General features: G+C 39.0%; 1 protein-coding gene across 7 annotated transcripts in view; it reads left to right on the top strand.

Moving 5' to 3' along the window:
• The window catches only part of PLCB4 (phospholipase C beta 4), a 194,718-nt gene that overhangs the window by 155,002 nt on the left and 12,388 nt on the right, over nucleotides 1–27,328 (top strand). For all 7 annotated transcript variants that reach the window (XM_027693333.1, XM_027693331.1, XM_027693332.1 and 4 more), the window contains 9 exons: nucleotides 1,401–1,565; nucleotides 4,363–4,567; nucleotides 7,922–8,010; nucleotides 8,439–8,583; nucleotides 11,207–11,256; nucleotides 11,377–11,442; nucleotides 16,743–16,858; nucleotides 21,240–21,315; nucleotides 26,731–26,906. In XM_027693333.1, coding sequence (XP_027549134.1) covers nucleotides 1,401–1,565; nucleotides 4,363–4,567; nucleotides 7,922–8,010; nucleotides 8,439–8,583; nucleotides 11,207–11,256; nucleotides 11,377–11,442; nucleotides 16,743–16,858; nucleotides 21,240–21,315; nucleotides 26,731–26,906 — 1,088 coding nt within the window. The remainder of the gene's footprint in view (nucleotides 1–1,400; nucleotides 1,566–4,362; nucleotides 4,568–7,921; nucleotides 8,011–8,438; nucleotides 8,584–11,206; nucleotides 11,257–11,376; nucleotides 11,443–16,742; nucleotides 16,859–21,239; nucleotides 21,316–26,730; nucleotides 26,907–27,328) is intronic.

Here is a 27,328-nt window from a genome sequence, read left to right as displayed (position 1 = left end):
GTAGAGCAAGGAGGAATATGGGCATACCTGGACAGGATATTTTCAAAATAAGTAGAGAAAAATGGTTCCTATGATGAAAGTCCTTACTTTGGAATCATCTACGAGTAAAAAAGTCCATAAAACATCTGTTGTAGTTCTAAAGGCTGGTTAGGTATCATATTTTGGAAGAAGACTGACAGTTGCAAAATGTTTTTTATGACTCAACACTCTACTTTTTTTGCTCAAATACCTTTTTGTGCTGCTAAACTTCAGCTTTCAGTCATCCCTTTCTATGTGCAGCATTTAAATTTCAAACTCTTTCTGACCAGGCATTCCTTGTGCATTCTAGACACTTAACTAAGTTTCATTTGCACTTCCAGAAGAACAAACATGTTTTATTAATGTTGGGTTTTTTTAATGGTAATGACAGTACAATCCCTTCAAGAAGGAGGTTGTATCTGGTGGTGAGAACACAAGTTCTAAGTATCACTAGAGGTAGTTCTTATAACACGTAATTTGTCAGCTACTTCTCTTGTGTGACTAAAACCAGTACAAAATTCCATATAAATTCTGTAAGTAAGGAGTTGAGTGGACCAAAAGCCAGTAATGATAACCCTCAGCTGCATAAATTTTCATATTTATTATCCAGACTGTTCCCTGGAAGAATGTTAGATCATGAAAGCAAAAGGATTTGAAATGAGCTTAAGTCTGTGAAATCGTGTTTTGGTTTTTTTTTTCTTCCCTCCTTGATTGTAGTAGTGAAAACATTAGCTGTGTTTTTAAGTAATATATCATCTTGATGGAATAAAAATTTTCCCTGGAGTAATCACCTGCTGTGACTAGATTAATCTTGGCTTGGAGTGAAATTGCAACAAATCTTCATATACATAACAATACAGAGGAGTCGGCTGGGTTTTTGTTTGTTTGCTTTTTCAGCATCCTGCACTTTCCAGACATAACATGGAGTCAGACTGACACGTGATTAGTTTGAAACCTTTGCCTGAGTGAAAGCAGAGCAATAGTTTCCTTTCACCTCTTTGTAGTCAGGACATATAATTGAACAAAGTGCTTCCCAGCAGCAGGTTTAGAGCTGTGGAAAAGCGGTGCCCAATCTGGTTGTTTCATTCAGTGTTTTTCATTAATATAGTGAATACATCTGTGAGACGTCAGATAATTGGGATGACTGGCTTGCAAGTGGTAATACCACAGCACAGTCATTTCAAATTAAGGATATATTTAAGGTCTGATCACAACAGTGATCACAATTTTAGCACTAAATACACCATTTTCATAGGAGGAAATAAACACATCTGTTCTGCGTAAAGCATTTTCCAGGCTGCTCTCAGTAAAAAAAAATACCAGAATTTCCAATATTTTTCCTTTGTATTGCTCTTCCTTACTGCTCTGCTGTTATGTTGCAGGTAATATCTGGTCAGTTCTTATCAGACAAAAAAATTGGGACGTACGTGGAAGTGGATATGTACGGCCTGCCCACGGACACGATACGGAAGGAATTCCGGACGCGGATGGTGATGAACAACGGCCTGAACCCTGTTTACAACGAGGAGTCATTTGTGTTTCGAAAGGTGGGATTTTTGGAAAGCACAGCTTGTGGTTTTGTATTGATGGAGGGGCATAAACATAAGGCATACAGGCCAATGTGGTCAGCCATATGTTCAATTTATTATTTAATTAAATCAACTTTTATACAGTTTAGTTTGTTTTGGGCACGTGCTTACAACAAGGTGATTGGATAGCTCAGTCTGTACACGCGTCTCGTGTCTCCAGTTCATTGGACCTGATGTTCTGTCCACGCGGCCTGAAGTCATGCTTGGCATGTAGAGGCCTTCATAATTAGGGGCTTTCTGAAATCTGCAGGTGCACCTTTATCTGTACTTTCTCAAGGCTTTCTTGCTATAAACACACTATGTTCTCAAACCTTATAATTAGACACACAGCTAACAAGTATAAACATTACATGTTTTCACACAGTCTATAAGTATAAACATTACCGCTTACAACTTCTAAAGTTATGTCAAGCAAGGCCTACAGAAATGCAATAGAAATTGTTCACCCAATTTGAATCCTGCAACAGTTTTGCGTGAGCTTCCTTGCTCTCTTGAGCATAGGAATGAGCACTGCTCCCATGAGAAAGGGTTTGTAGGGCCCCTGTTTACCACAGTAAACAATGTCAAGCTGAAATAAGCTTTCAAGAGGTTGTTTGGGATTTGTTTTGCTTTTTTATTTGTTTTTTAAATTTTGCTTTGTTTTATTTTTCTAGTGGATAACCTTGTAGCTGTCACATGATTTTGTTGTTGTTGTTGTTGTTGTTTCTGTTTCCATTTGGCTTTTTCCTCCCCTTTGGTTCCTCTTCCCACTTGGAGGTATCCACCTCCTCTGGGACCATGCCTGTGTCCAAGGTATGCAGTCTGCTCGGAATGAGTCCCCACTGGTGAATACCATCATTCCTTGGAGACTCCTTCTTCCCTGCCCTGGCAGTGGCTGCTATCTTGCACTGTTCCTTCAGCCCAGAGGGCAGTTGAGATGCTGCATCCAAAGCTAAGGTCAATGTTATTACATGGAAAAGTTGGAAGGGTGCTGTGTTCCTCAGCCTTGTTGCCAGCTCCCTCCTCCAGTAGTCCATGTGCATCATGTACCTTTTTCTTTCTTTTTTGCTTTCTTTTTTCCTTTCTTTTTTTCTTTCTTTTTTGCTTTCTTTTTTTATTTCTTTTTTTTTCAATAAAAAAATTAAAACGAACCTTTTTTTCTTGATATGGCTGATTTAAAGAGAGACATCATGTCTCCATGTTCAGTTTTTATCCCTCAGTCTTTATATATACTATATACATACCTTTTTTTTTTCCTGTCAGCTGGAGTTTCATCCACATTTCGTATGTTACTGGTGCTGTCTTTGATAACATCTGTTTTGCTTACACCTGTTTTGTTGTCATCCAAAATTGTTGCTCTTCTATTTCAAAGTTCAGACTTTTATTCCAAAATTCAGGCTTTGCCAGGTGGTGATAACACTTCACACTTGGGTATATTACACACTTAATCTGCTTTCTTAACAGTATAACTGGTTTTTAGTAGAAATTCAGTTGATGCAAGAGTTTTTTTCTGAGCTCAGATATATTCTGGAATGGATGTGACTCCAAATGCTTTTCTCATTGCACGAGGAGGCACAGGGAAGATGCTTAGGTACAATGACAGGCAATCATGCTGCCCATGGCCTGCTGGCCATATGGCAGCATCTGCTGCTTTCTGATTTCTTGCATCAAAAGGGCCATAAATTCCAGGGTACACAGAGCTTTTCTCTGAAAGGAGGGGTACCTGTGTGTCCTGACATGGGTACAGAGGCTGATGCCAAGATTTCCCAGACTTTCTGCTCTACTCTGCGATGGTCACACGTTCTCTTGGACTGAAAGTCAGCCAAGAGATTATTTTTCTTCATCTCTGGCCCTTATCATATCTTAGCCTTGTAATCAACACAAATTGATGACGGGTGAGTGGCATAAACGTAGCAGGAACAATTCCTCTGGTTGGAGGTGATGAAGGCCTGGGATGCACACTGCTAAAATGTCATGGGGGGGGGAAGTGCCCACCAGGATACCACAGAACAAATTAATGGAGAGGGAATGATAAACTCAGTCCCCACTTCTGCTCCCTGTCAAATCTACATCTGAGGCCACCATGTAATGAAAGATGTGCTGATCTGTGGCCTGTAGAGGAGAGGTCTTACCTGCCCTGTTTGGGTTACACTGTTCTCCTCAAGCTGATGTTTAATCCTACACAGTTGCTCTCAGGTACTGTTGGATTGTTCTTCTGTCATATTTTCTTGTTTATATTTTAGTTGAAGTAAGGCTTCAGTCATTCTAACCCGGGTTCTGTGTTGTCCCTGTGTTGTGTGAGGGGGAGGACGGGAATGAGTGCTGGTGGTAACCTGTGCTGGGAGTGCTAAGTCGTAATTAAGTAGAGCAGGATACCCTTCAGGTGGGTTCAGAGACCAAAAGCATATTTTGTGCCCTGTGAGACTGAAAATGAAAGTGGCAGGGGGAAAGTCTATGGGAGACAGGAGGCACAGTTTACTTTTGCCCCATAAGCATTGGTGAATGGCACCGGGTAGGGAAGGAGTGGGAAATCTTTCAAAATATTTTGCTGGTGTAATTGTGAGCTGCAGAATTTACATATTCTCAAATCTGCACAATGCTTAGGGTGGAAAAAAAGCTTTTCTGGGAAGGATTCATTTCAAAGTGCGGGGTTTGCAGGGAATGACCTGGTCTTACAATGCTGATAGTCTGTGTCTGGCATAAAAAGGGAATGGTTCACACATGGGAGGCGGGGAGGATTCAAGTCATTAAATGTCTCCATTTTGTGGCTTTCCAGGTTATTCTCCCCGATCTTGCTGTCCTGAGAATAGCAGTGTACGATGACAATAATAAGTTGATTGGTCAGAGGATCCTGCCTCTGGATGGGCTGCAAGCAGGATACAGACACATTTCCCTTCGGAATGAGGGCAACAAGCCACTCTCTCTCCCAACGGTTTTCTGCAACATTGTGCTTAAAACATACGTGCCTGATGGTTTTGGAGGTGAGATAAACCTGTATCCCATGTGCTGTAGCTCTGGAATGTTGGTGTGGAAGTACTGAAGTACTGTGGTGTCAGCGTGCCAGAAGGCAGCAGACACACAATGCTGGAGGATTGGAAAGACTCAGTATTTTAACTCTTTGGAAACTCTGCAGATTGAGTTAAAAAATCCCCTTTCTGACCAAGTGTCTGCCTCAGTGTTAATGATAATGACAAGTATCTGCTAAATGACAAAATTATGTGGAAAATAAGCTAATATTAGTTAGCTCAAGATGATTTTCTCTGTTGACAATTTAGGAAGATTCTTCTTTTGATTTACCTTTTTTTTATTACATGTTATCTGACATAAATATCTGTAAGGTTGAAATGTACTTTAGCTATATTGTTTGGTGTGTAGGTATAAAAAATTCATGCAGAATCTAGACAGGTCTTTTTCAAACAAAGGCACTTCTATATTCTGGAGATTATTGGCATATTGTTAAAAGTGGTCAGTGAAATAATTTAGCATCCAAAACCCTTCTACATTTTTTCCCTCCCAATTTTACATGTTTTTTTAGTGTGGTTTAATTATTTTTGGATTTTCAAGAAAGTTATTTTTGATGTGAGTCATTTGCATGATCAGGTTGTCGGGGCTGTGGTCATTTATGCTGAGCCGTGGTAAATTGCCACGTGTGTAGGGAAAAAACTGAGAATAATCATTACACCACTTAAATCTGTGTAATGGGTAAGTTCACCCTGAGGATGTGCCTCAGGGAAGGGTTTTCTTCATTCCAGATGGAATGTGTTGTACATTGGACAGTGTATAAACCATGTAAAACTGGAAAACGGGAATTGTGCTAAATGTCCTCTGACTCTGCAGCAAAATGAAGTTCACCTTAGAGTTGATTGGTGAAATATTATTGATAAAAACAATGTTTTGCTCTCTGCAAAAACAATTTCAACCCTGCTGTTTGTGCAAAGAATGACTGCCACTCCTCTGAGCGTCACTTCCGTAGTACAAACAGGAGAAAGGGAAGGCTTACCTAAACTATTAGTGCATCTTCAACTCTGTGTTTGCTGGTGTTTATCCATATTTTAAAAAATAAACAGGCTGACACTTCGGTCACAATGTTTCATGGAAAAAGTTACAGAAGCATTTGTGTTGTTCACATGTGCCATCCTGGTTTCTGGCAAGTCAGCTGGAGTTTTGCCACAGGTCTTGGAGCACTACCATACCTTTATGCAGCACGTTTCATTGTAACAGGAATTAACTTCAGGGACTTGGTCTCAAGAGAAGTGAAAGCTTCTGCTTAAACTTGAGATTCTCCAGGGTAATTGAACCATCAGTCTAAGGGACACATTTAAGTGTGAGCTTTAATTCTTTCTTGAGCTGAAGCTTTAGGCAGTAAATGACTCAGTTCAAATATTTTCTGAACTAAGGACATGCTTGTGATTTGGGATTGATGTTTTATGATACCCCACTTTTTCTAAGAGTAGAATTTAAACTTAACACTGAGTTTGATGTGGCTTAAGCTGCTGAATGTGCTGGTCACAGAGGGGGAATTTTTTATTTTATTTTATTTTTTAAACTGTATTCTATGAATTCAGAAGCAAAAGACTTGTTTTTCAAAGAGAATCTGAACACCAGTTTACCATTTGCAAATTGTGTGCTGTTCAGTATTTGCTAATCTGCTAATCTGTCAGCATTTCTGTAGGTGGTTTATTTAGTAGAGGTAAAAAAGCATTGCTACCCCTAAGTAACAGTTTTGTTACAGTAAAATGCTGCTAGAATGAGAGAACTGGTTGTCATAGTTTACTGGCAGCAGTGGGAAAAACAGACTCCATATTAATAGGAACTAAATAAGTTCAATTATGAGTTCTCCTCTCCCTTCCCAGATACATTTGATGTGTCTCACGTCGTTTTCTCATTGATATAGAACAGCAGCGTGATGAACAACTGGGAAATAACTTTTGACACTCAGGTGGAATCATTAGTATTCTGTTGGCATGTGGTTTTTAATTACTTATCATCTGCAGTGAACTCCTCATTGTTTTGTGAGCTATCATTAGGATCTCCATGGTTGTTTTAGCAAACCTGTAGGAAGGTAGAGCTCAATTCAGTAGCTGCCTACATTCTTTTTCATTTCTTTTTTTCTTTTTTAACCTGTATGAGTAAGATTTAAAAACATGCCCTGAATAATAACTAGAATGGGCGATACATTGTAGGCTTTAGATGATGCATATTCTTATTTTTCATAGAGCTCAGTGATTTCTTGTGGTTTATTTGCATCAGCTACTCTGTTCCCAATAAAACACAATAGTGGCACAGATTGATGCAAATGAAGTAGAATTCTCCAAAGAGAAGCTTCTATAATAGAAATCTGTACGTAAGTAAGGCAGCTCAGGGTAGTGGTTAAAGTCCTCTGTAATGTGCTCTTGCAGTAATTTTTGTACCTTTATATTTAATTGCAATTCTACGAAATGCTGCTCCTCACCCCCACCTTGCCTCACTGGGGAGAAGGGAAAGCGTAAGCAGAGGACAAATGACAATGTGAGAGGCAGTGATGAGTCACATCCCCCTTGCAGAAGTGCTGAGCCTTTGGTGATGTGCCTGCATGGTTAGTAATACAATTTACAAAGGTCTCCCTCCCAAACACGTTAGTCATTTTTACCTAGAAGCTCGTGATAATCGGGTTCAATTTTCGGATGACGCATCGTGCTGGCAGGGTAGTCCTGGATTTTCCTTGAGGAGTGCATGACAAGGACAAAAAGACACAGTTAGTAAGTTGGGGAAAGGACAAACAGTTGGTGCTGAGCTACAAGGCCTTTGTTGTGGCTCAAAATAAACTCTACATAGGTTTTGTGTATATGAAATAAATTTCAGAAGACATCATTGGATCGCAACAGTTATTGGAGAGGACCTATTTGTGTAGATAAACAGAGCTGTCAAGGGTAATGCTAAGTATTTAATACAACTTTTGCTGGAATGGGAGACCTGTCTCTGTTGTTTTGCTTGAGAAATGCATCCAGTGACTTCAGAGAGAGCACATTTCATAGAACAACTTAAGCTGGAAGGGAGATGATACAGTCCAGCCCCACTTTGCACAAGAAGGATAGCAAGTTTCTTCCCAAAGCTTTTGATGGACTTAATATTTTCACTTTTTTTTGTTTGTTTGTTTTGACTGTTGAAGCTAAGCATGGAAAGAGATTATTCAATATGCAGGTAAAGATTCATGTGACTTTGTCATCCTGTAAACCTGTGCTTGCACATTGATCGCTGCATATGGAAAACAGGGCTAGAATAAGGCATTTGTGAGAGATTACCTTCCAAATGCCTCTGAAGATTATAAAAAGTTGATATTTTTTTTTCCCTTCCAGATATTGTGGATGCTTTATCAGATCCAAAGAAATTTTTGTCTATCACAGAAAAAAGAGCAGACCAAATGAGAGCTATGGGTATCGAAACTGTAAGTAGGACTCAGTGACAAAAAGCCCATTTATGTTCATGGTGTGTTCCTTTTTTAAAGTAAGCTGGTCCTTCCCCAGTCGAGGCATGTTACCTTATTTCTCATTTTCAAATACAAGACCCTTTGTCCAGCTCTGAAATACATTAGCTTATGTAAGTTATCATGAACTGAAATACCATTCACTGGCTGATTTTCATGGATCAAACTGACGCATCCCTTAGAAGCAGAAATTTTAAGGCATGAGAACAGAGCTGTATTTCAGCAGGTAGCTATTTCAAGTAGGTTACAAATACTTTACTACAGTGTTGTTTGAAATTATGCTGCAGTTTGATTACGTTTAAAGCAAGTTCAGAAATTTCCCGGTACCCAACCTTTACAATACAGGTAAAAGAACAATTAATTTATGATGATGTGAATGTTTCTTTCAGAGTGATATAGCTGACGTACCAAATGACACTTCAAAGAATGATAGAAAAGGAAAAGCCAACAATCCCAAAGCCAACGTGACACCTCAGAGTAGCTCTGAACTTCGCCCAAGTACCACCGTGGGCTCTGGGACCGACGCTAAGAAAGGTACACAAAACCCACACACCACCCCCTCTGTTCTGAAGTGATTCAGAAAGCCACAGAGAAGTACTCCTTACTCAATTTTAGTTTTGCAGTTGTCATTTTAGAAGGTAAATTCACTTGCCAGTAAGAGTTGTCTTTGTCTAATTGCAAATAAGTTTTGTATATTACTAGAATAACTGTATAAAGCCAATACAGGTTTATTTTGCTAAGTGACCTCTTTGTTTGGTTGTATACTTATAGCATTAACATGCATGACTCTGGGAGTAGTTTACTAAAGATCTACTGGAGGAGTGCCAATAGGAGTGACTGTTATCTGGCATAGTCCAAAGAAACTCTTCTGGTTTTTTTCCTCCCTTCACAAATCCCTTGGCAGAGTTGCAGATTTAAGTAATTAAAGGTATTTAGAATTCACTGGATTCTGTAGAGATTTCCCAACAATTAGAAATGTTTTCACCATGTGGTTTAACTCTGAAGAGCGATTATGGAAATGGCATGTTTATTGTAAAAAAAAGAAAAATCCATATTAAATGTGCTCATTTATGAGTGAATAAGTATTTTTTCCTCACTATTCATTCAACAAAGTCATTTTATAGAGTCAGATGGGATTATTTGTTTCTCCCATATCATCACAGGTAATGAAGATTAAGTGAGAAAACAAATTTGTACAGCTGAATGAAACACAATAAATATTTCTGTTAATGGGCCACAAGAATTAGAATCTGGTTCATTTGCTCTCATCCACCTTGGCCCAAAGGTATTTGATGGGAGTGAAAAGGAGCACTGATGGCTCTTGCTGTTAAACTTAAGCAGACATGGCTGAGTACACACATGTGTAGGCATCTCTTGAGAAACAAGATGCCATTTCTCTGGAGTCACTTTTGGCAATAAACCAGGTTTTCTCTGGCACCTGAACTCTTTCAAAGCTCTTCCCTGGCGTAAGCCCCAGATTATTTTATCCTGCGAGGTGTTTTCATATTTCATGTATCATCACCAAGATGCACAAGTATTAGTTTTATTGTGCTTTAGTTAAGCATGGAATTTTCTGGGGTTAACAGCTGATTCCTGGTTGTCATGGAGTCAGACCTGGAGAACAAAGTAAATAAATCTGTGTGTTAAAGTAAAATCCTGAAGAAGTTTGTTAGTTTTGATGGAGCCCTGGTCTGAAACTGAAACGTGCTCCTGTCTGCAATTTTTACCCACATTCTTGCATGGTAGAGTAGAGCTGTTCATTTTATATCCCATGTAGTGATGTTGTTTATTTCTGTGATCTGTTAAGATCTGAATAATCCTACCACTGTTATGATACACAACTCACCTTGCTATTAAAAATTACTTATCCAACAAGGCAGAGTGTCTGGGGAAGGCTTTCAAAAGCACAAGAATTTTGGGTTTTTTTTGTTCTCTGACTTTCAGTAAGAGTTAAGTGATTTGTGGTTTTGAAAACTTCAACCTCTATCTGTGCCTAAATCTCTTCCAGTCTCATTTACTAGACTAATGTTGATACCATATACTTCAGCAGAATGTTATGTTTTTAAGAAAAGAAAAAAAATATTCCCTGAGGAAATTGCCTCCCTCCCCCCTGCTTTTTTTTTCCCTTTTACAACATCTAAATATTTTCCAGTTAAATTCACCTTAAAAGCCAGAAAGTCCTTTTCAAGGCAGGGGAAATCTTATAGTCCACGGACACTATTAAGAGCAGTTAACTAAATATGTTTGCAGTGTATTTATGTACATGCAAATATTTTTGTATGAAACCTCAGGAAAAAGACCTAAAAATTACAACTCTCATGGCATTGTATTGACATTTTTATTAATAATTACATGTAGGATGTGCTTAGTAGTTTTTAAAAATCATAATATGTCACAAAACATTCATTAAAGCATAAACATGAGATGAGATTGGGTTTTGTTTGCATTGCAGTTCAAGTGATCAAAACATATTTTCATTCATCTAAATAGTACAGTTAGTCTTGTGTGATTGATTTGCCTGTTGTATTGAATTTTCATTAGAATTTCCACTTCTTTTGCGTTTCTCCTCCATTTTTAACTCTCCTTTAGCCTTGGAGAGTGCTGTTGCTCCTTTTCTCATAGCCTGGTGTTAACCAAAATGCAGATTTTACATACAGGCTGCAGGTAAATTTGCACTCCTGTGTTTTAAATTTAGAAATACAGCCTCAGTTATCCTTTATGTAGTCACACAGAACCTCACCCAGGAAGCCTCCCCACTGAAAGATGGTGGTGCCAGAGCAATCTCCAGATATGGACCAAAATTCTAAAGTTTGCGTGGTTCAGTTTTAATGTTCATAAATGATTTGCTATGTTTGCTGAAAAGTGGCTTTTTTCTATTCTTAGATTGCTGTGTTTTGACACTCCAGGCCATAACTGTAAGAGGTTAAAATACACTCATTGATTCATTTCTTTTTTCACAATTGATTGAGCAGTGCATCAGAAAAGGGAATGAACTGTAGCTTTTCTCGCTAACCTGCGACTATTTTTTTATGTGGTGAAAAACATTAATTAATTGCTAACTTAAATGTAGGTTTCTGTGGCAAAACTCAAATTTTAAAAGTATGAGATGTACTAGTGCATATGAAGTTTTAGATAAACTGTATCAATACCTTCCTAGGTATAGACCTCATTCCTCAAGTGAAGATAGAAGATTTGAAACAAATGAAGGTAAGGGTGGACACAAGCTTTTCAAGATGTGTTCCTAATTTTTGTCCTGAGTAGCCACGATTTTATCTGGTTAAAGTCAATATGACCGGAGGAAAATTGATCCAATTTCTCTTTTTGTAGGCTTATATAAAGCATTTAAAGAAACAGCAGAAAGAGCTGAATGCCTTAAAGAAGAAACATGCAAAGGTATGGTCATTAAGAGTTCTCTGAGCCACAAACTCTAATTGAAAACAGTTGCAGTGCTCACTAGCATGGACAGCTCCTAATTAAATTGTAGGGAAAGACTAAGGAACAGTAGTTGGACCACCAAGAAAGGCAGATGTGTCTTAAATGTACTGAAATATGCTCCAGTGAGCACGTTTTCCCTTCAGCAACCCTTCGTGTGTCTCCCTGAGATTTGGTTCACATTTGTTTGACCCATATAAGCACCCAAGGCTCACCTTTTTCAGGTAGTGATTTTATCAGCTCCCTCTTGCATGGCATATTGACAGGCAGCTCAGAAGGAAAAGGCAGTAGTGATGAGAGGTGGTGCTGCATCGAAGACAGGCACTGGAGAAGCTGCAAAATGGCCAAAGGGAACTGGAATGTGGAGCTGAAAAATGAAATGCCCCAGCCCTCTTCGTTTGTATCTGCATTAACTGCTTCATAGTCAGCTTTTTGCTTGGTGCTTTTGGCAGTGATGTCCCAATTACATACAGCACTGTCAAAAATATACTTTATATTAGAAAATCACAGCCAGTTTTCTCCTGCCCTTTATCAGTAGAAAACGTTACTCTTGTTACAGAAGGAGGCATAAAAAGTGAAGAAAATAGCTGAAGTTCTGAATTTGGCGGTACATGCAAATCCATTTTGGGCTTTTAGGATAGATTGCTCTCCTTGATTGCAGATTTCGTTGCAAATCTGACATAGAGTAGTTGCCTGCACAGTCTTTGTGTTTATTTTAATGATTGTTTGGGAGTACAATGTAGTATGGAGAAATTACTTTCAGTAATTGGCACATTTGTGGGGCTCCTAGTATTAAAAGGTGTGTAACAAAACTAAATAGTTACATTTCAGAATCCTTACTGACTCTGCAGAGGCGAAATGAGTGACTTTGTGTTGTGTGCAAAGCCCATGCCCAAGAAGAAGTGTCTGTCACCCACACTTCTTGACATGAACAGTTTCTAGACCTTCATAGGGTTAATTTGGGGGGGGCTTCTTATTTTTAAACACTAATTTGTCATTTCCTTGTCTAACCTCCATCAGTTTGCTGTAGAAATGGTGCTGTGGTTATGCAGAAACAGATGTACTCAGTGGTGTATGTCCCTGTTACATGTGACCTACAGTAGTGGAAGGATATTTTAGCCAAGATTGCACTTGCTAATATTAAAAAAAAAGAAAAGAAGATCCATCTGTTCAGGCTTGCACTTGCTTCCTCCAATCTGAGGAAAAAATTGCCAGCCACAATCTGAAACTGCTGTGCACTCAGAAGGGCTTTCAGCATTAGCTCAAGCACAGCTATTTGATGTCTGAGCCAGCCTGTGTCCTGCTGGTCTTAAGTACACACTGCAAGTCTGTCCTAACAAGAAAGTGCCTGCCTAGAGCATGCCCTGCTAAAAGGGCAGCTTCTGGAATTTAGAGAGTCTGAGCAGGAAAGTGCAACCAAGTTAGCTCAGAGATGATCTTAGTGGTGTACTCACCATTGTTCTTAATGCATTCCCTCAGCTGGGATGGAGCAGGAGAGCTGTGCAGTTAGTTATCCATGATCAACTGGAGGAACCCTGTGTACTAAGCAGACTGAACTTAAAAGTTCCAGAAATAGGCAGGCTGTCATTTAACCATAAACATTCCAGAGATCTGGAGGAATAAGTAAACAGATGGTTTACTGCTCGGTGTAGAGAAGCAGTAGCAGCTCCTCTGAAATCCTGGCTGGTGGAGGTTGGTTGCTTGTATGAAAACACATCATTTGTTTTGTCAGGGGATGGAACTGATACAGATACCACATTTCCAGATGATTACAAATTTACCTGGTGCCAAGGCTTTTCAGAGCACAGCACTCTCTGTCAGTGTATTTCTGTGATGCTATCTTTCATTTATTTACCTCTGTTGAGTGTTTCAGCCGTTTTGACTCCAGCAGCTACGATAACATTCTCCTAAAATCCCTCTGCATATTATCACTAATTGGTTTTTCATCATGGCATAGCTCCTTAGAGCTGTAATACCCAGTGTACACACACAGAGACACATTGCACACTATGGCTTCTCTTTATGATGGTTTTGCTATTAATCCATTTTTTTTAAAAGAGGGATGTTTGGGCAGGTGGAGATACAGTCTCCACTGTTTGTTTTTTCAGTTTTATGTAGGAAAAATAAGACTCCTAGTCTAACCAGGGTAGAGATCATTAGACTAGCAGAAAGGTCACTGTTCTTAGTGACCAAACCCTCTGCTTAGTTTGTGCCCTGGCTGTGAAGGAAGAAAGAGTTGAAGGGGGCAGAGTGAATATTCTCCAGGCTGGTCTAGTCTCTAAAAACTAAGTCTGCATATACTGCTGTTGGGATTGCTGAAGAGCAGATGATTGCTCTTGATCCAAACCTCAGCCCATTTTGAAGCTATCAGCCTGTAGTATTCCTTGTGTTTGGCTTTTGAAAAGCAGTGGCAAATTAATGCAATTGTCACCATTAAAAAAACCTCCATGTTAGGATTAACTTCTCTTGAATCTTAGTTCTGGTAACTTGTGCTTTTGGTAATTTTAAAGTAATATGTACAGCCACTCCTGCATATTGCAAAAATGCTTTTCTTTAAATAATGCATCCACAAACAAACCTCAACTGCTTTTGAAGTATTTCCTACCTACATTCCCTGAAGTAATTGTAACCTCCCAGTATGAATATTACTGTGCAGCTGCAGAACAGTTGATATGTCTGAATGATGTCCATTGGTTTATATCTTTTTTTTTTTTATCAAGTTAGATCTTGAGCACTATTTAGGTAAATTATCTAGAGTGGCATCACAAGCAGATATAAAGCTATAAAGGCAAGGAGATGGACATATAGAAGAGTCTCAGTCACTGACTTCATCTGTTAGCAGCCTGCTTTTATGGGCCCCTACTGAATTTCAATATTTTACAGGAATGTCACATAGTTTCTGTGCTTTTTCGAACTAGACAGAAGAGGAAGGAGAGTGAGGGATTATTTTGATATATTCTCTAACAGACAGCAACCCAACAGGTGATTGTGATACACAGTTCCAGGAGTTTCAGACATGACAGGGATAGTCACAAGTGCCGCTTAAGGAATTTGATATGGCTCTAGATGGCAACAGAATTGTGTAATTACCACCCAAAAATATAAATCCCATCTCCTGCATCTTCATTCTAACACTGAATATATATGCGCTGTTTGAGTTAAAGCCTAGTAAAAAAGAGCATTAAAAAAATCTCCAGAGTGCAAAAGCAACAGTACAAGAGTATGGGACTGTAAGTTCTGCAAAATGGATTGTTGATTTGGAAGGTAGTTCCTTCTTTTTATTTCCTCGTTCTTGTATTCTGTAATGACAATTCTCCAGACCTCAGTTTTCAGTTGTACACAGTATATGATTCTTTACTCTTTTCCCATGGATACTCTTTCTGTGATTTGAGTCTTTTTATATCTATTAAGTGGCTTCTGAGAACCCTGGCAGAACTGTGGCTTTGGTTTGTAATGAAATGTAATTTGTGAATATATTTATGTAAAAGGTGTGTGAATTCCAACTGGAAATTCAGCAGACTTGAGGAAATCATGAGACACCTCTCCCATTTTAAAAGGTGTTTCAGGCTTGAAGGTCCTGTAATTCAAGGAACCTCTGGGAGGGAGTTGACTCCTCATCCTCTTTGTGCCTTGCATGTGGAGGTTGTTAGCAGCCCATCTTCCTCTTCCAGCTCTGTTTATAGCGTGCACAAGCAAATCCATGTTCCATGAACTGGATGGGGGGAAAGACCAGGGAAGAAAATGGGGGGATAGATCCTTTCACATACAGGAGCTGTGTCTGGGCAGTACACAGCAGTAGAGGGGATCTGCAGAAGATTACAGGGGGTTTGTGATAAAGAGAGGAGGCTTAAATGATGGTTGTCCTGAGGGAAAAGTAGGAATTCCAGATTATGGAGGAGTGTCACATGAGTGGGCAGATGTCTCATGCTTTGCAATGTTTGTGCTTAGTCTTTCAGAGCAAGCATTGTGTAGTTCTGCTCATTTAGGGGAGAGTGGGTGGTTTGAGAGATGCTCTCAGTCACTTCACCTGTGTCTGGCTGGTGCTGTCAAGTTTATGTCATTCTTGTCACTGTCCATATTTTTTCCTGCCTGGTTAGTCACTGTAAATACTCCCTGGTGAAGCTGGAATGTTTTAATATTGACGGAATCTTATTTGTTTCCCTTTAAATCCTCTGTAGAACAGAAAATTCAGTTCCCCTCTCTAAATACAAAATTGGGAAGATGTGTGTGTTCCCCAGGGAAGTGCCTGGCAGATGTTGAAGTGCTGGGGTACAGCCCAGGACTAGGTTTTTAAGAGCATCGCAACATTTGCTTTAATGTTTTGGTAAAAGTGAGTGTAAAAGTATTTAATTAGTGTTTTTAGAGGAAGAAGCAGTGATAAGGCAAAGGTGTATAGAAAATAATAACAAAGAGCAGTAGAATAGCAAGCACAGAATAGATGCAAAATGAGCTATAGAACAAAATAAAGTCCTGGAAGAGGCCATATTGATTAATGCAGTTCTTTTTGTCACGATTAGATAAAATGTGGAGCAATTGGATATTAATAAAATAACATAAATTAATGAACAGTTATTCCTATTGTAGTGTAAATTCAATATTTAGTGCTTTCTGTGCTAGTTAAATATTTGCATCATTATGAGCAGCTGGTCTGATAAAGGAGACTATGAAGTCAAGTTCAATAACGAAGTGTAAATGTAAGCACTAAGTGAAGTGTTTTGTTTCTGGTACAGTCTTGTAGTGGAAAGGAACTGTCTGTGTACACACCCAAGTGTTTAATATGCTTTAGTGAGTCATCTTTTTATCATAGGAAAAGTTTTTTCCTCCCCTTCCATAACTAACTAGCTATTTGAAATGCAGTGGCCAAAGACCTGTCACTTTATTCAGTGCAAGATACGTAGAAGAAGAGGGGAGTGGGTTGAAATTTGTTCTCCTTTGTGTTCAAAAACTTTGATCTGAGCTTGTAAATCGGATTTTTTACACTGCATTTAGATGGATATCTATTCAAAACTATTGTTTTTTCCCATCATTATTTTGTTTTAGGGTATACCATATTTTTAAGGTTCACTGCAGATCGTGATTTTTCAAACAAAGAAATGTCGTGATGCTTGTGGTGAAATATCTGGGATGTTTAATACCAGATGGCTAAACCAGGTTAAATTCCATTGTCAGAGTTATCTGTTGGTACACTGATATTTTTTACACCACAATAAAATGAAAAATTAAAAATCCAGAAACCTAATTGTTTTCCTACTTTTTTCCAGGAGCACAGTGCTATGCAGAAGTTGCACTGCACCCAAATTGACAAAATAGTGGCCCAATATGACAAAGAAAAGGTGTCATACGAGAAAATGTTAGAGAAGGCAATCAAGAAGAAGGGGTAAGATATTATTTTAATTTATTTTTTTTTTAAGAATTAAAATAAATGTTAAGCTTTTGTGGTCTGGAATAAATAATTCTTAAAAAGTTCATTGAAATGAATGGATTGCACCTTGAAGCAACATCCTCCATCAAACTGAGAATGAGCTGCTTGGAGGCTTTAGCAGCAGGCCATAAATGCTGTGCTCTCTTTGCCTTTCTCTAGTCTTCTGCTATCAGAGTTTTAACAGCAAAAGTGAAGGAGTTGCCCTGAAGTTTTCTCTCTGTGGTTTGATCTGGTCTCACTGCACTCCCCAGGGAACGTCACTGTTGTGTTCAGTGAGAGCAGAGTAAGGTCCTCAATAGCCCTAGTGACCAGAAAGTAGCAAAGATTTGATTTTTGGGGGGAAAGCTGGCTTCTAAGTCCTGAATGGTTTAGAATAATAGAGTTTTGCTGTGCTGTTGAGTCAAAATATCTTTTTTTTTTTTTTAAATCCTTCAGATCCTCAGCTAGGATAAATCAGTACTACTCCTTTGACTCGAGTGAAAATGTTTTGATTTGCAGTAGCTGATGGCCTGGGATGTTATCTGTGTGAATCTCCTACTTGTCCCAGAAAGGTTCCTGGAAGATGCTGGGGGACTTTAATAAAATGTCTAATTCTAATTTGGAATTCAGTAGCAGGACCTGCTGCTGCCTTGCTGCCGTGGTGTAAACTGGCAGCAGTTTCTCCCTTCCACCTTTTGCCCTGTGACTGGCATTTCATGGAGACAAGCAGGAATTACTTTAGTTCTATATCCAGCTATCCTGATAGTTAGTCTTAATTTCATATTGTTGTCATCTGGCAACGAACTCACTCATTAAACACTGAACAGAGATGCCTGTTTGGCACTGGATTCTTCCACCAGTGCTTTTTATATCAATTATTTGGAATGGTGGTGGTTTTTTGAGTGTGCGTGTTGTAAACTTGCAATGGAACAGAAATAGAATTATCGGAAGTAAACATGGTACGGAGAATTCTCCTCACTAAATTATTGAAAGCCCACAAACTCTTTAAAAAGGTCATGTTGTACTTTTTTGTCCAAGAGAGGAGAACTGTAAGCACCCAAATATTTTTAATTCAAGTAGTTTCTTCCGGAAAATTACTACTTCTCCAAAGAGAGAGCGGACAGCTACAGGACAGATTAATTTAATGTGGCTTTAATTCAACTTCATTCAGAGTAACACAGCAGAAGGTTATTGATTACTTGAATTTATAATTACAGTCAGGTTATTTACCACAGTGGCAGTGAACTAATCCATAGACATTACACCATAATTATCGTGGGGGAAGAAAGGCTTCCCTGTGCTCTGATATTAAAGAATCTCAGTGTTCCTGTTGGACTGAGAAGAAGCCAGTGGCTCTGCCTGTCTCACCAAAACAGCAAAGGAAGGTGTGTCAGAAAGTTAAGGGTGGTAATGACTGTCTCTGTGCAATAAATAGTAAATAGGAAGCTCTGGATGACAATGCTTTCCAGAGTAACCCCAAATGGGACAAGTACCAACATAGCTGATAATTCGAATTCCAGTTTGAGATCACTTCATTGGCTACTTGCAGCAGCTTTTCTTAGTGTTATAGCACTTCTTCCATGGAAACCAAGCCTTTATGATAGTTTTAAATTGTCAGTGAGTTAAAAAAAAAAAGAAAAAAATTGGAAATGACCACCCCAGAAGCAGATCCACTACAAAGGCAAATACTGTTCCTTACCATGACTCCATACTTTCTGTGGGCTCCAGAGCTCTCAGTCATCTGATGGCTCTTTCACTTTTACAAGAATAACTGTTGGTACCTAATTAACAGCCAAATCAAAACCAGTATCAACACAGACCTTCTGTGAAAACACTTTTTAATTCTGTATCCAAATATTTTGGCTTCCTTCAAGGTCTTTGCATATGCAGCCCTGGAAGCCCATTCAGCAAGGTACTTTTGCACATCCCAACTGTGCAGTGTACTAAAGGACATGCTTAGAAGTGAACACATTGGTTGGGACTTAAAAATTTTATTGAACTTAAATGACCTGATGAATCCAGAGTCCTGGGTTCAGTGAGTACAAGACCTGCTCCATTTCCTTGGCTGTCATTTTGGAACCTTTGCGAGCAATAAAAGTTGTAAAAGAGCATGTAAAACGTTTTCAAGGCTTTAATTCTGGAAGTGACAGTTATCACCTGTCAAAAAGGCTTTTGATAGGTGTATAGAGGACTTTCTCTTCTGTTCTTGTGCAGTTTTTTTGTGGTCTGTTTCTGCCACATGGTGTGACAAATGTCAACTGCAAATTGTTCAGCAACGTAGAATTTTTTAATCACATGCTAATTCTCCGACAGATGGACAGGATTTTGCTCCCTGTGCTATTTCTGTCGTACGCTTCAAATGCTTAAAAATATCAGACAGGCTTATGGGCCTAGGTATGTTTGTGTTCCCACTCTGAAATGGAGTGAGGGCACATGAAGATCCTCCTGATTTACTCAGACTGTCCAGAAATTAAACTGTCTGTGTGTGTGTGAGCAGGGATATGTGACCCTGGACTGCGCTGTCCCTGGGTCTTTGTTCCCAGCTGTGACTTGATGGTTTAACTGTGGACTCTTCCACTGCAGCTGAAGGCAATTCCCTTATGTCCAGTGTCCAAACTGGCTGGAAGTTGCCTTGAGATATCCTGAAAGCTGTGTTTCCAGAGAAGGGATTAGCTAGTGGTTTTGATGTCTGGGATTCTGAAAGTCCAGTGATTGAACTAATTAGACTGATTTGGGATAAAATATGTTTGCTTTACCTAAGAACCAGTCTTTGGCACAGTGTATGACAAATCATATATTCCTTACAGCCAGACTGATCACAGCTACCCACATGGATAATCAAATTCCTTCCAGCTGTTGTTTTTCAGGCAGAGGTAACAGTGCTCAGAACCTCTGCTTATGACTTTAGATTACTTCTAAAGTGTCAAAAGAGTGTTATAAATATCTACAAAATTTCCCTTGCTATGGCTAGAAAATAAATGACTAATCCTTCTGGTGACCCTGGGGAACAGAAGACACACCACACTACTATTTTCACTAAGGGCTGGCTGGTACTGCTTGATGATAAAATTTTCAGCTATTTTCCCTAAGTTTAGCAGTACTTTAATAAAAAAATAGGATTTTAAGTTGTTGAGAGTTTCGTAAATCTCCTTTCTTGGAGCAAACATGTATTAATGTTTCTGCAGTCAAGCAGTGACTGTTCTTATTAGGGCCAGCTACAGGTGATAAATGAACGTGGCTCCATCCCCTCAGTGGAGTTGCACCACTTTGCATCAGTGGATAATCTGACACAGAAATATTACAGTGATGTTAAAGTAGACCACTCTCAATATATTGTATTATTCCAGACAAAATAACAGAGACTTACGCTGTGTGATTTTGTATTCTGTTATAAAAACCCTTCACTGGAAAAAGATTGTTAATGATGGAGCTTGTCAGCCTTCAAAACCATATTGACTCTGGTGAGGCAGTAATTGAAATTCCTGTTGTAGCTGCAGTGGAATAGTTTTTCGTCCCACCCAGTGCACAGCCCGAGTAATTGGGCTTAGTGAAGGCAGTTCTGTGGGTGAGAGGTAGAAGCAATCCATCTCCTAACCCACAGGGGAGCTTCAGGATGGCCTTCTCCAGGCTTTTTGCCAGCCTGTTCCTTGGAATCACACGCTCCTCCTGCATTAAACAAGCTTTGAAACTGGTATTCAACCCCCTTAACACTTGACCCAAACACAAAGTCTTGTTGCAGGAGTGAGGGATGTCTTAAAGATTCACTGCTTTCCAAGTCATATAAGGTATCCAATGGATTGGATTCATCCATGTGGGTTGGTGTGGTCCAACACTTTCTTTGCAACCCATTCAATTCTGTTTTCTCACAGAGGGACACCTACATTTTCAATAGGTGTTCAAATTTAGGATTCCCAGATCGCCCTGTGAGGTAATTAATCAAGTGACTTCTTTTTTCTCTTCCTCAAATGAAATAAAAGTAGCAAAATTATTTTTAAAACAGAATAAAACCATGGCAAGGCAGTGAATATGCTTGGAAGTTTTCAGGCAGAAGCTGCTTTTTCTTGGCAAGGTATTTTAAGCCTGGAAAAGGAACCAAGTATCATAAATGGAGATGCCTGACACATCCTCAGCAATAGAATAAATGCAGGGCCAATCCAGAATTAATCATGTGGTGTTTGAATTGAATGATCATTAATCCAACAATATTTTGTAAGTTGTGAATAAATTGCCAGAAGAAATAATTTCATTCCAATACACTGCAGCACTTCAACTTTGATTAACATTTTAATTAGTAAGAGCTGACTGAATGGGGAGATGTTTAACTTGTGGCACACATTTGCAATTTTCCTTTTTTTAGGGGAAGTAATTGTGTTGAATTGAAGAAAGAAACGGAAATTAAAATTCAGACACTAACATCAGATCACAAATCTAAGGTAAGCAAACAGCCAATTTTAACACATGCAACAGCTGAAAGGGAGATTTTGAGACCCAACGGGTAGTTAATTTTCTTGGAAGCATATGAATGATTTTCAGCAATAATAACATGTTGAAAAGAATGGGAGTAATTGAGTGTCTAAAAGTGTTTCTTAAAAGAATTTTTAAAAGCAGCATCAATTTCCTGCTGTTTTGAATTGAAGAAAGTGCCATATTCATTCCTCGTGAAGCTAAACTGGTCATTTGTGTTGGTTTTAGCTAAACAAAGAGAATATGTGTTATATGAAATTTGGATGCTAAATACTTTCCAAAAATATATACATAGAGAAGTGTCTTTTTCGTTTTCCATCGTTGTCGCTGTGGACAACATTTGCTGGTCTGTCTCTTAGGGGAGGAGGAGCCCAAGTTGCTCTTGAACTAAGTGCCTTCTTATTTCTAGTATTTTTTTCCCCCCATTGTATAGTTGATTCATTTTCTTCAAGGTGCTGGAGAATGAAGGTGCTCTGGGACTCCAATCAATTTGGAAAAGCTGTTCTCAAGCTTGTGGCTCACACCAAGTTGCTTAGAGCTGCTTCCTCTGTACTTCTGTACCACTGCTGTGTTCTCTGGCTTCCTATTCCCTTTGGAAGTTTTATCCATGACTTGCTGACATGCTTTCAAGTTTCTGAAAGATATCCAGAGTAGAGGGTGGCAGGGACAGCAGAAGGCTCATCCATGTGCAAAACATCTCCAGGGAGAAGAGCATACTGGAGACTGACCCCAGTGAAAGCTGAAACCTGTGAAAAGAATCAGACAAGTATAGAAAATACTAACAAACACAGCCACATCTTTGAGGCTAGAATAAGTTAATGTTCATCTTGTCTTCTTTTAACTTTATTCTTTGGTTTTATTATTTCATGTGGAGAAGATCTTGGTTTTCTAAACAAGATCTTGGTTTTCTTGTTGCTACCCTCTCAGCTGAACATATAACGAGCCCCCAGGGATAAAACCTAATGTGCTCTCTTATCTCCCCATCTTCTTCCCCCATGAAAAGTCTAGAACTGTTGCCTTAAATAAAGCCAAATTTGTTGGCAACCCAGAAAATACAAAATTCATTAATCTCTTAGTGAAATAAACTCTCTGAGGAGCACTAGCTCCTAATCATCCAGACATAAGCTCCAAAACTCACTTGAAGTTACATTATATAGCAAATTCTTTGCGGTGGTCCCTGCTTCTCATCTGTGTCATTCACAGTCTGGAGTTAAGAGGTGTCATTTGTACACAAGGGACATCCAAATGTTCATTAATCTTCCAAATCCAATAAATGTGACTCATGTTCTCCCTTTCCACAAATATATGCAGTTTCTGAGCTGTGTTCCTTTTAAAATCCTGCTTTCAGACTGGTTCCCTTCGATTTAATCCATATCTGGGAAAAAAAAAGATTGAATTTTGTCCACTCCCCTATCAGGTTTTAGGATGACATTTTGAAAGGAGACTTAAATGTAAGACTCAAATATAAGACTTGAAATGCCAAGCTTCTGTGTATTGGATAATTCCCAAAGAACTCTTCTGTAAGTCATCTGCCTTTCTGGTTTTCTCTAGTGATTTTTAGTGTCTTGCTCACTGTGGTTCCATCAAAATCGTCCGGATTATTTACTGACTTCTTTTGTTTCAATTTCCTTGTGTGGGCCCTTGAATTATTCCTGGAGATCATTCAAAGGTTTGCAAGCAACAGGTTGGAAAACAGTGCCCAAGACCATAGGGAAATTAACTTTTATCTTAGATGAATGTAGGTGCAATTAAATGAGATTAAATTCTGAGATGCTGAATGCATTACACTGATATACTGGGAGTTTGATTAATTAACAGTTGTTCAGCATTTCACAGCATTTGGCCCACTAATTTTGATATCAGATTGGAACATGATTCAGCTTTAATTACAGCTCATGTCCTCCAGTGCAGCTCTGTACCACAACATGCATGTATACCTTTAACACCAGAGACCTTTTCATCTAACAAAACTCCTCCTGTCATGAGGAAACATCCAGCCCAAGTTTGACATAAAATATTTAAATTAGATCTGAATGTCCCAACGTGTACTTCACACACAATTAACGTAGCAAATGCAAATTACTCCCCTGCATTAGAAAAGTGGGTCCCAATATCAAGCAGGCAGAGGATGAAAAGGCAAAAAAGGAAAGATTACTTCAAAGATCATTCCTGCTTGAACTTAGTGACTAAACAAACATCTTGCATATATGCTGTGCAAAATAAAGTTCCTTATCAAGACTTTAATTAGTCTCTTGGGCCCAGTGAAGGAACAGATGAAAAGACAGGCTGGCAAACAGAGTCTGTAGAACAGGAAAGAGAGAAGTTAGCTAATGATTATTTTTCCTATCCTTTAGGACAGGCAACACTGCTTTAATAGTGGAAAGTAGTAGAACAAGAGCACATCCCAGTGAAAATGAAATAGTAATTTTAACTGTGATGCTAGTAAATTGGAGAAAAGCAGGGATGTACTCTGAGTTTACTACATCTGAACTTTGAAGTGTAACACAGATCTGCAGCAAAATTGGATTTCAGATGTTTTAATGACCATGAGTTCTAAGTTCTTCTGAATCTGAGTCAAATTTAAAGTCTTCTAACTGGTGTTTGGCACATCCCTTACATCCTTCTCATCAGGTTATATCTTGCTGTACCTGAAATGAGACTCCTGGCTTGGTGGATATGTAATTTAAAGGAAAGCTTCTCTTTCTCTCACATCCCTAGGGAAAAACTCGTAAACAAGTTTTGTTTCTTAGACTGCATGCTGATTCTGGAATTAGCAGCACATCACTAGCACATCTGTCCATGAACAGAGGCAGGGGTTTTTGTGATTCTTACTTCCTTCTCAGATTAAATACTGAAGGTACTGTAGCACTTGCTGTAGTCTCCTTGCAGGGTTCCTCTTTGGGGGTTGGAATCCATGATCCTTATGGTTCCCTTCCAGCTTGAGATATGATTCTTGGTATCAGTGTACCTGAGATACAGAATTCCTGCCTTCACACTCCTCTGTAGTTTATAACATTAACCATTTAAAAATAATTATCATGTTACTCATTTGCAACAAGCCCTTGAGTCTTTGTTTCCGTGCATTTACTTGGGCTCTGTAAATACTCTTTGCAGCTAAGTCACTAAATACTTGCTTTCACCAGGGCTTCCACTATTTATACATTTATTTGTTTCACTATTTTATTAAATCATGCTTCTTTTTTTTATGCAAAGTTTGTTTTGCATTTTCTTTACAGCATAAGGAGGCTTTAAGTAGAAGAACACACTTTTTTGTTTACTGGAATGCCTGCCTGTCATTTTAGGGTGATGTGAAACTGTGCCTGGAAATTAAAGCTCATATGTTAATATCCCCTGCACTTCCTAATATTTAAATTAGTCTGGAACACAGTCCTAAGTGGCAGACTGTTTGGGAGAGTCACACAGCAGCAACCAGTGGAGGAAAACACTTGGCCTGCTCCCTGAGTCGTATAATAGTACTTGTCTTTTTTAAATATTAGTACTTTCAAACATTCTAATTTATACTTTCTGCTTTCTGAGTGTGTGGTCCCTCTTCTGCCCTGGTCCCAGTTAGACCCAGGACTTTGGATCCATCTACCTGTCCCTTTTTTCCTTCAAGTCATGGATGGAGCTGACTCCATCTGGAAACTTTGCATTGAAAATAAATAAGGAACAAGGTTTCCTAAGAACTTCAGCCATGACCTTTAGCTCTCCTAAGTCCACTCTAGGTCTCTCTGGGGGTTGGTAAGCCAAATGAGATCACTGTTGAGAGGAGATAAGTCCTGCTTTGGAACTGCTCACCTTTTCACATCAGCAATACAAGGAGCTTGGATGAAACTTGGTGCTAACCGAAGTGCCTTAGGTGTGTGCCAGAGGAGGGCTGGTTGTCTGCCCCTCAACCTTTCAAAAACTCCGTGTGAAAAATTAGTCTCTCTTCCTTACCAAAATCCAAGCATTTATTTTGACTGATTTTAAAATTGAATCCTCCTGTTTTTCTGGCTCTGAAGGCAGCACTGCCTCATGAACATCGTACTAAAAACACTACTCCCACTGACTGCTCCACATCCTTCATATCATTTCATAGTTGACAGGCTCTGGCTTAGTAGTACATTTACCCACGAGCACAAAAATAAGCATAGCTCATTTTTTTTGGAGGTACACTCACTCTTAAACACCCTGATGATTTAGACCTGTATTAGTCGTACCAACTTCTGCCTCAAAATGCTTTTGTTGTTTTCTGACAGCTGCAGAAAACTCCAGGTTGTTCTCCATCAGCTGCTTCTGCCTCCAGCCCTACCTGTTTTGATATGGGACCACTATTTAGCTGTAGTTAAATGCTGGTTTTTAAGTAGTGGTGACCCTGATCTGTTCCAAAATTATTTGCCTTTTTTTTTTCATTAGGGGTCCAGATTTAATAGACAACGTGAGCCTTTGTGTAAGAGGGCCTTCAGAGGAGCTGAAATACTGGCATCAGTCTTTCACTTTCTGAGCAATATTGAGGCAATTTTTGATATAAAAGATCAAGTTTACTTTAGTAGAAGATGACCCAGATGTTATTAATTACTATAGTAGCAGTTGAAATGATTACCTGAAAATAGGTTTATTGGGAAGCATATTTTCTATACCATCTATGGAAAAGTAGGATAGCATGTCAAAATACCCAAAGATAATTATTAAAGGATAATAAAACATATCTTTCTATTAGCTGCTTTTCAAAATCATTGAGTGTGATATGTTATTATAATAACAACTCTGGTGATTTAGACTTCTTAATATTGTCTCTTGGGAACATTCCAAAACTTTAATCTCATTATTCTTGTGAGTCTTGGGAGATAAGGAAGAGAAGAAACCTTGTCAGATTCCCCGCTGACTTAATGAATATCAAACAAAGATATGTAGCCCATCTTCAGTTTCAGGTTGTATTAAACACAGGATTTCTCTGTAAACTGACTGTGTGTGTAAAACTGTCTCCACAAAATGAAAGACTGTCTCACTAGGTTTTTCCATTGTTAAGTTCAGCACTTTTAATATGTATTTTTTTCTTGGCAACCAAAAATGTGAAACCATTTTATTATGAACTCAGTGTTAGAGGAGGTTTTAAAATAAGGGTAGTACAGTCAAGAGCTTTTCTATTTAGGGCACTTTAGATAATAGTGTCCTGATAGTAGGGGTTAGTTTACATCTGTTTTCATAATAAGTGGCAATGTCCTTGATGGCTTTGCTACCCTGTGAGGCAACTTCATTAGCGTAACTTCATTTTTCACAATTTAGCCACATTCTTTACAACCTGTTTTGTGATTGTCTTTACATCATCTTCAGCAGCAGGAAGAGTTGATCTCCCAGCCTATCTGAGCTCCTCTAACAAAGCTGCTGTTACTCCCCTCCAGGTCAAGGAGATCGTGGCTCAGCACACTAAAGAGTGGTCCGAGATGATCAACACGCACAGCGCCGAAGAGCAAGAGATCCGTGACCTACACTTGAACCAACAGTGTGAACTACTGAAGAAACTGCTGATTAATGCTCATGAACAACAAACCCAGCAGCTGAAGTTTTCCCATGACAGGTGAGCAGGGCAGTGCTACCTGATGATGTGGTTTGTGTTGTCTGCTTTGGGTTATGGTTTACTGTTTGTGTTGGCAGCTCTGTACTGCTGTCGGAGATACTGGGCTGAATGCATGGGGGAAGTAAAAGAAGTGATCAGACAAGGTTTAGGGAAGGTGAAGGAATGTACTTCTTAGCTGGTTTGGATTATCTGAACTTCATTAAAGGCAGCAGATGCAATGGTAGTTTGCATTGACTTTACCCTGGAACTCAAATTCAGAGGCTGGAAAATGAGAAGTATCAAATATGGAAATATCCTTTGGAGCTGCTGTCAGTTGTGGACTCCTGTTTTATAGCACTGGTGGTTATATGAAAGATCCATGGAAAGTGAGATCATAAAAACAAGGGGCTGCAGGATAAGCTACATTAGGCTGATGTCTTATC

Source organism: Neopelma chrysocephalum, unplaced genomic scaffold (genome assembly GCF_003984885.1).
Source record: "Neopelma chrysocephalum unplaced genomic scaffold, ASM398488v2 Primary Assembly neopelma1_91, whole genome shotgun sequence".
Classification (NCBI taxonomy): domain Eukaryota; kingdom Metazoa; phylum Chordata; class Aves; order Passeriformes; family Pipridae; genus Neopelma; species Neopelma chrysocephalum.
Note: the sequence above shows the minus strand (reverse complement) of the source record. Positions and strands in the feature narration are given on the sequence as shown.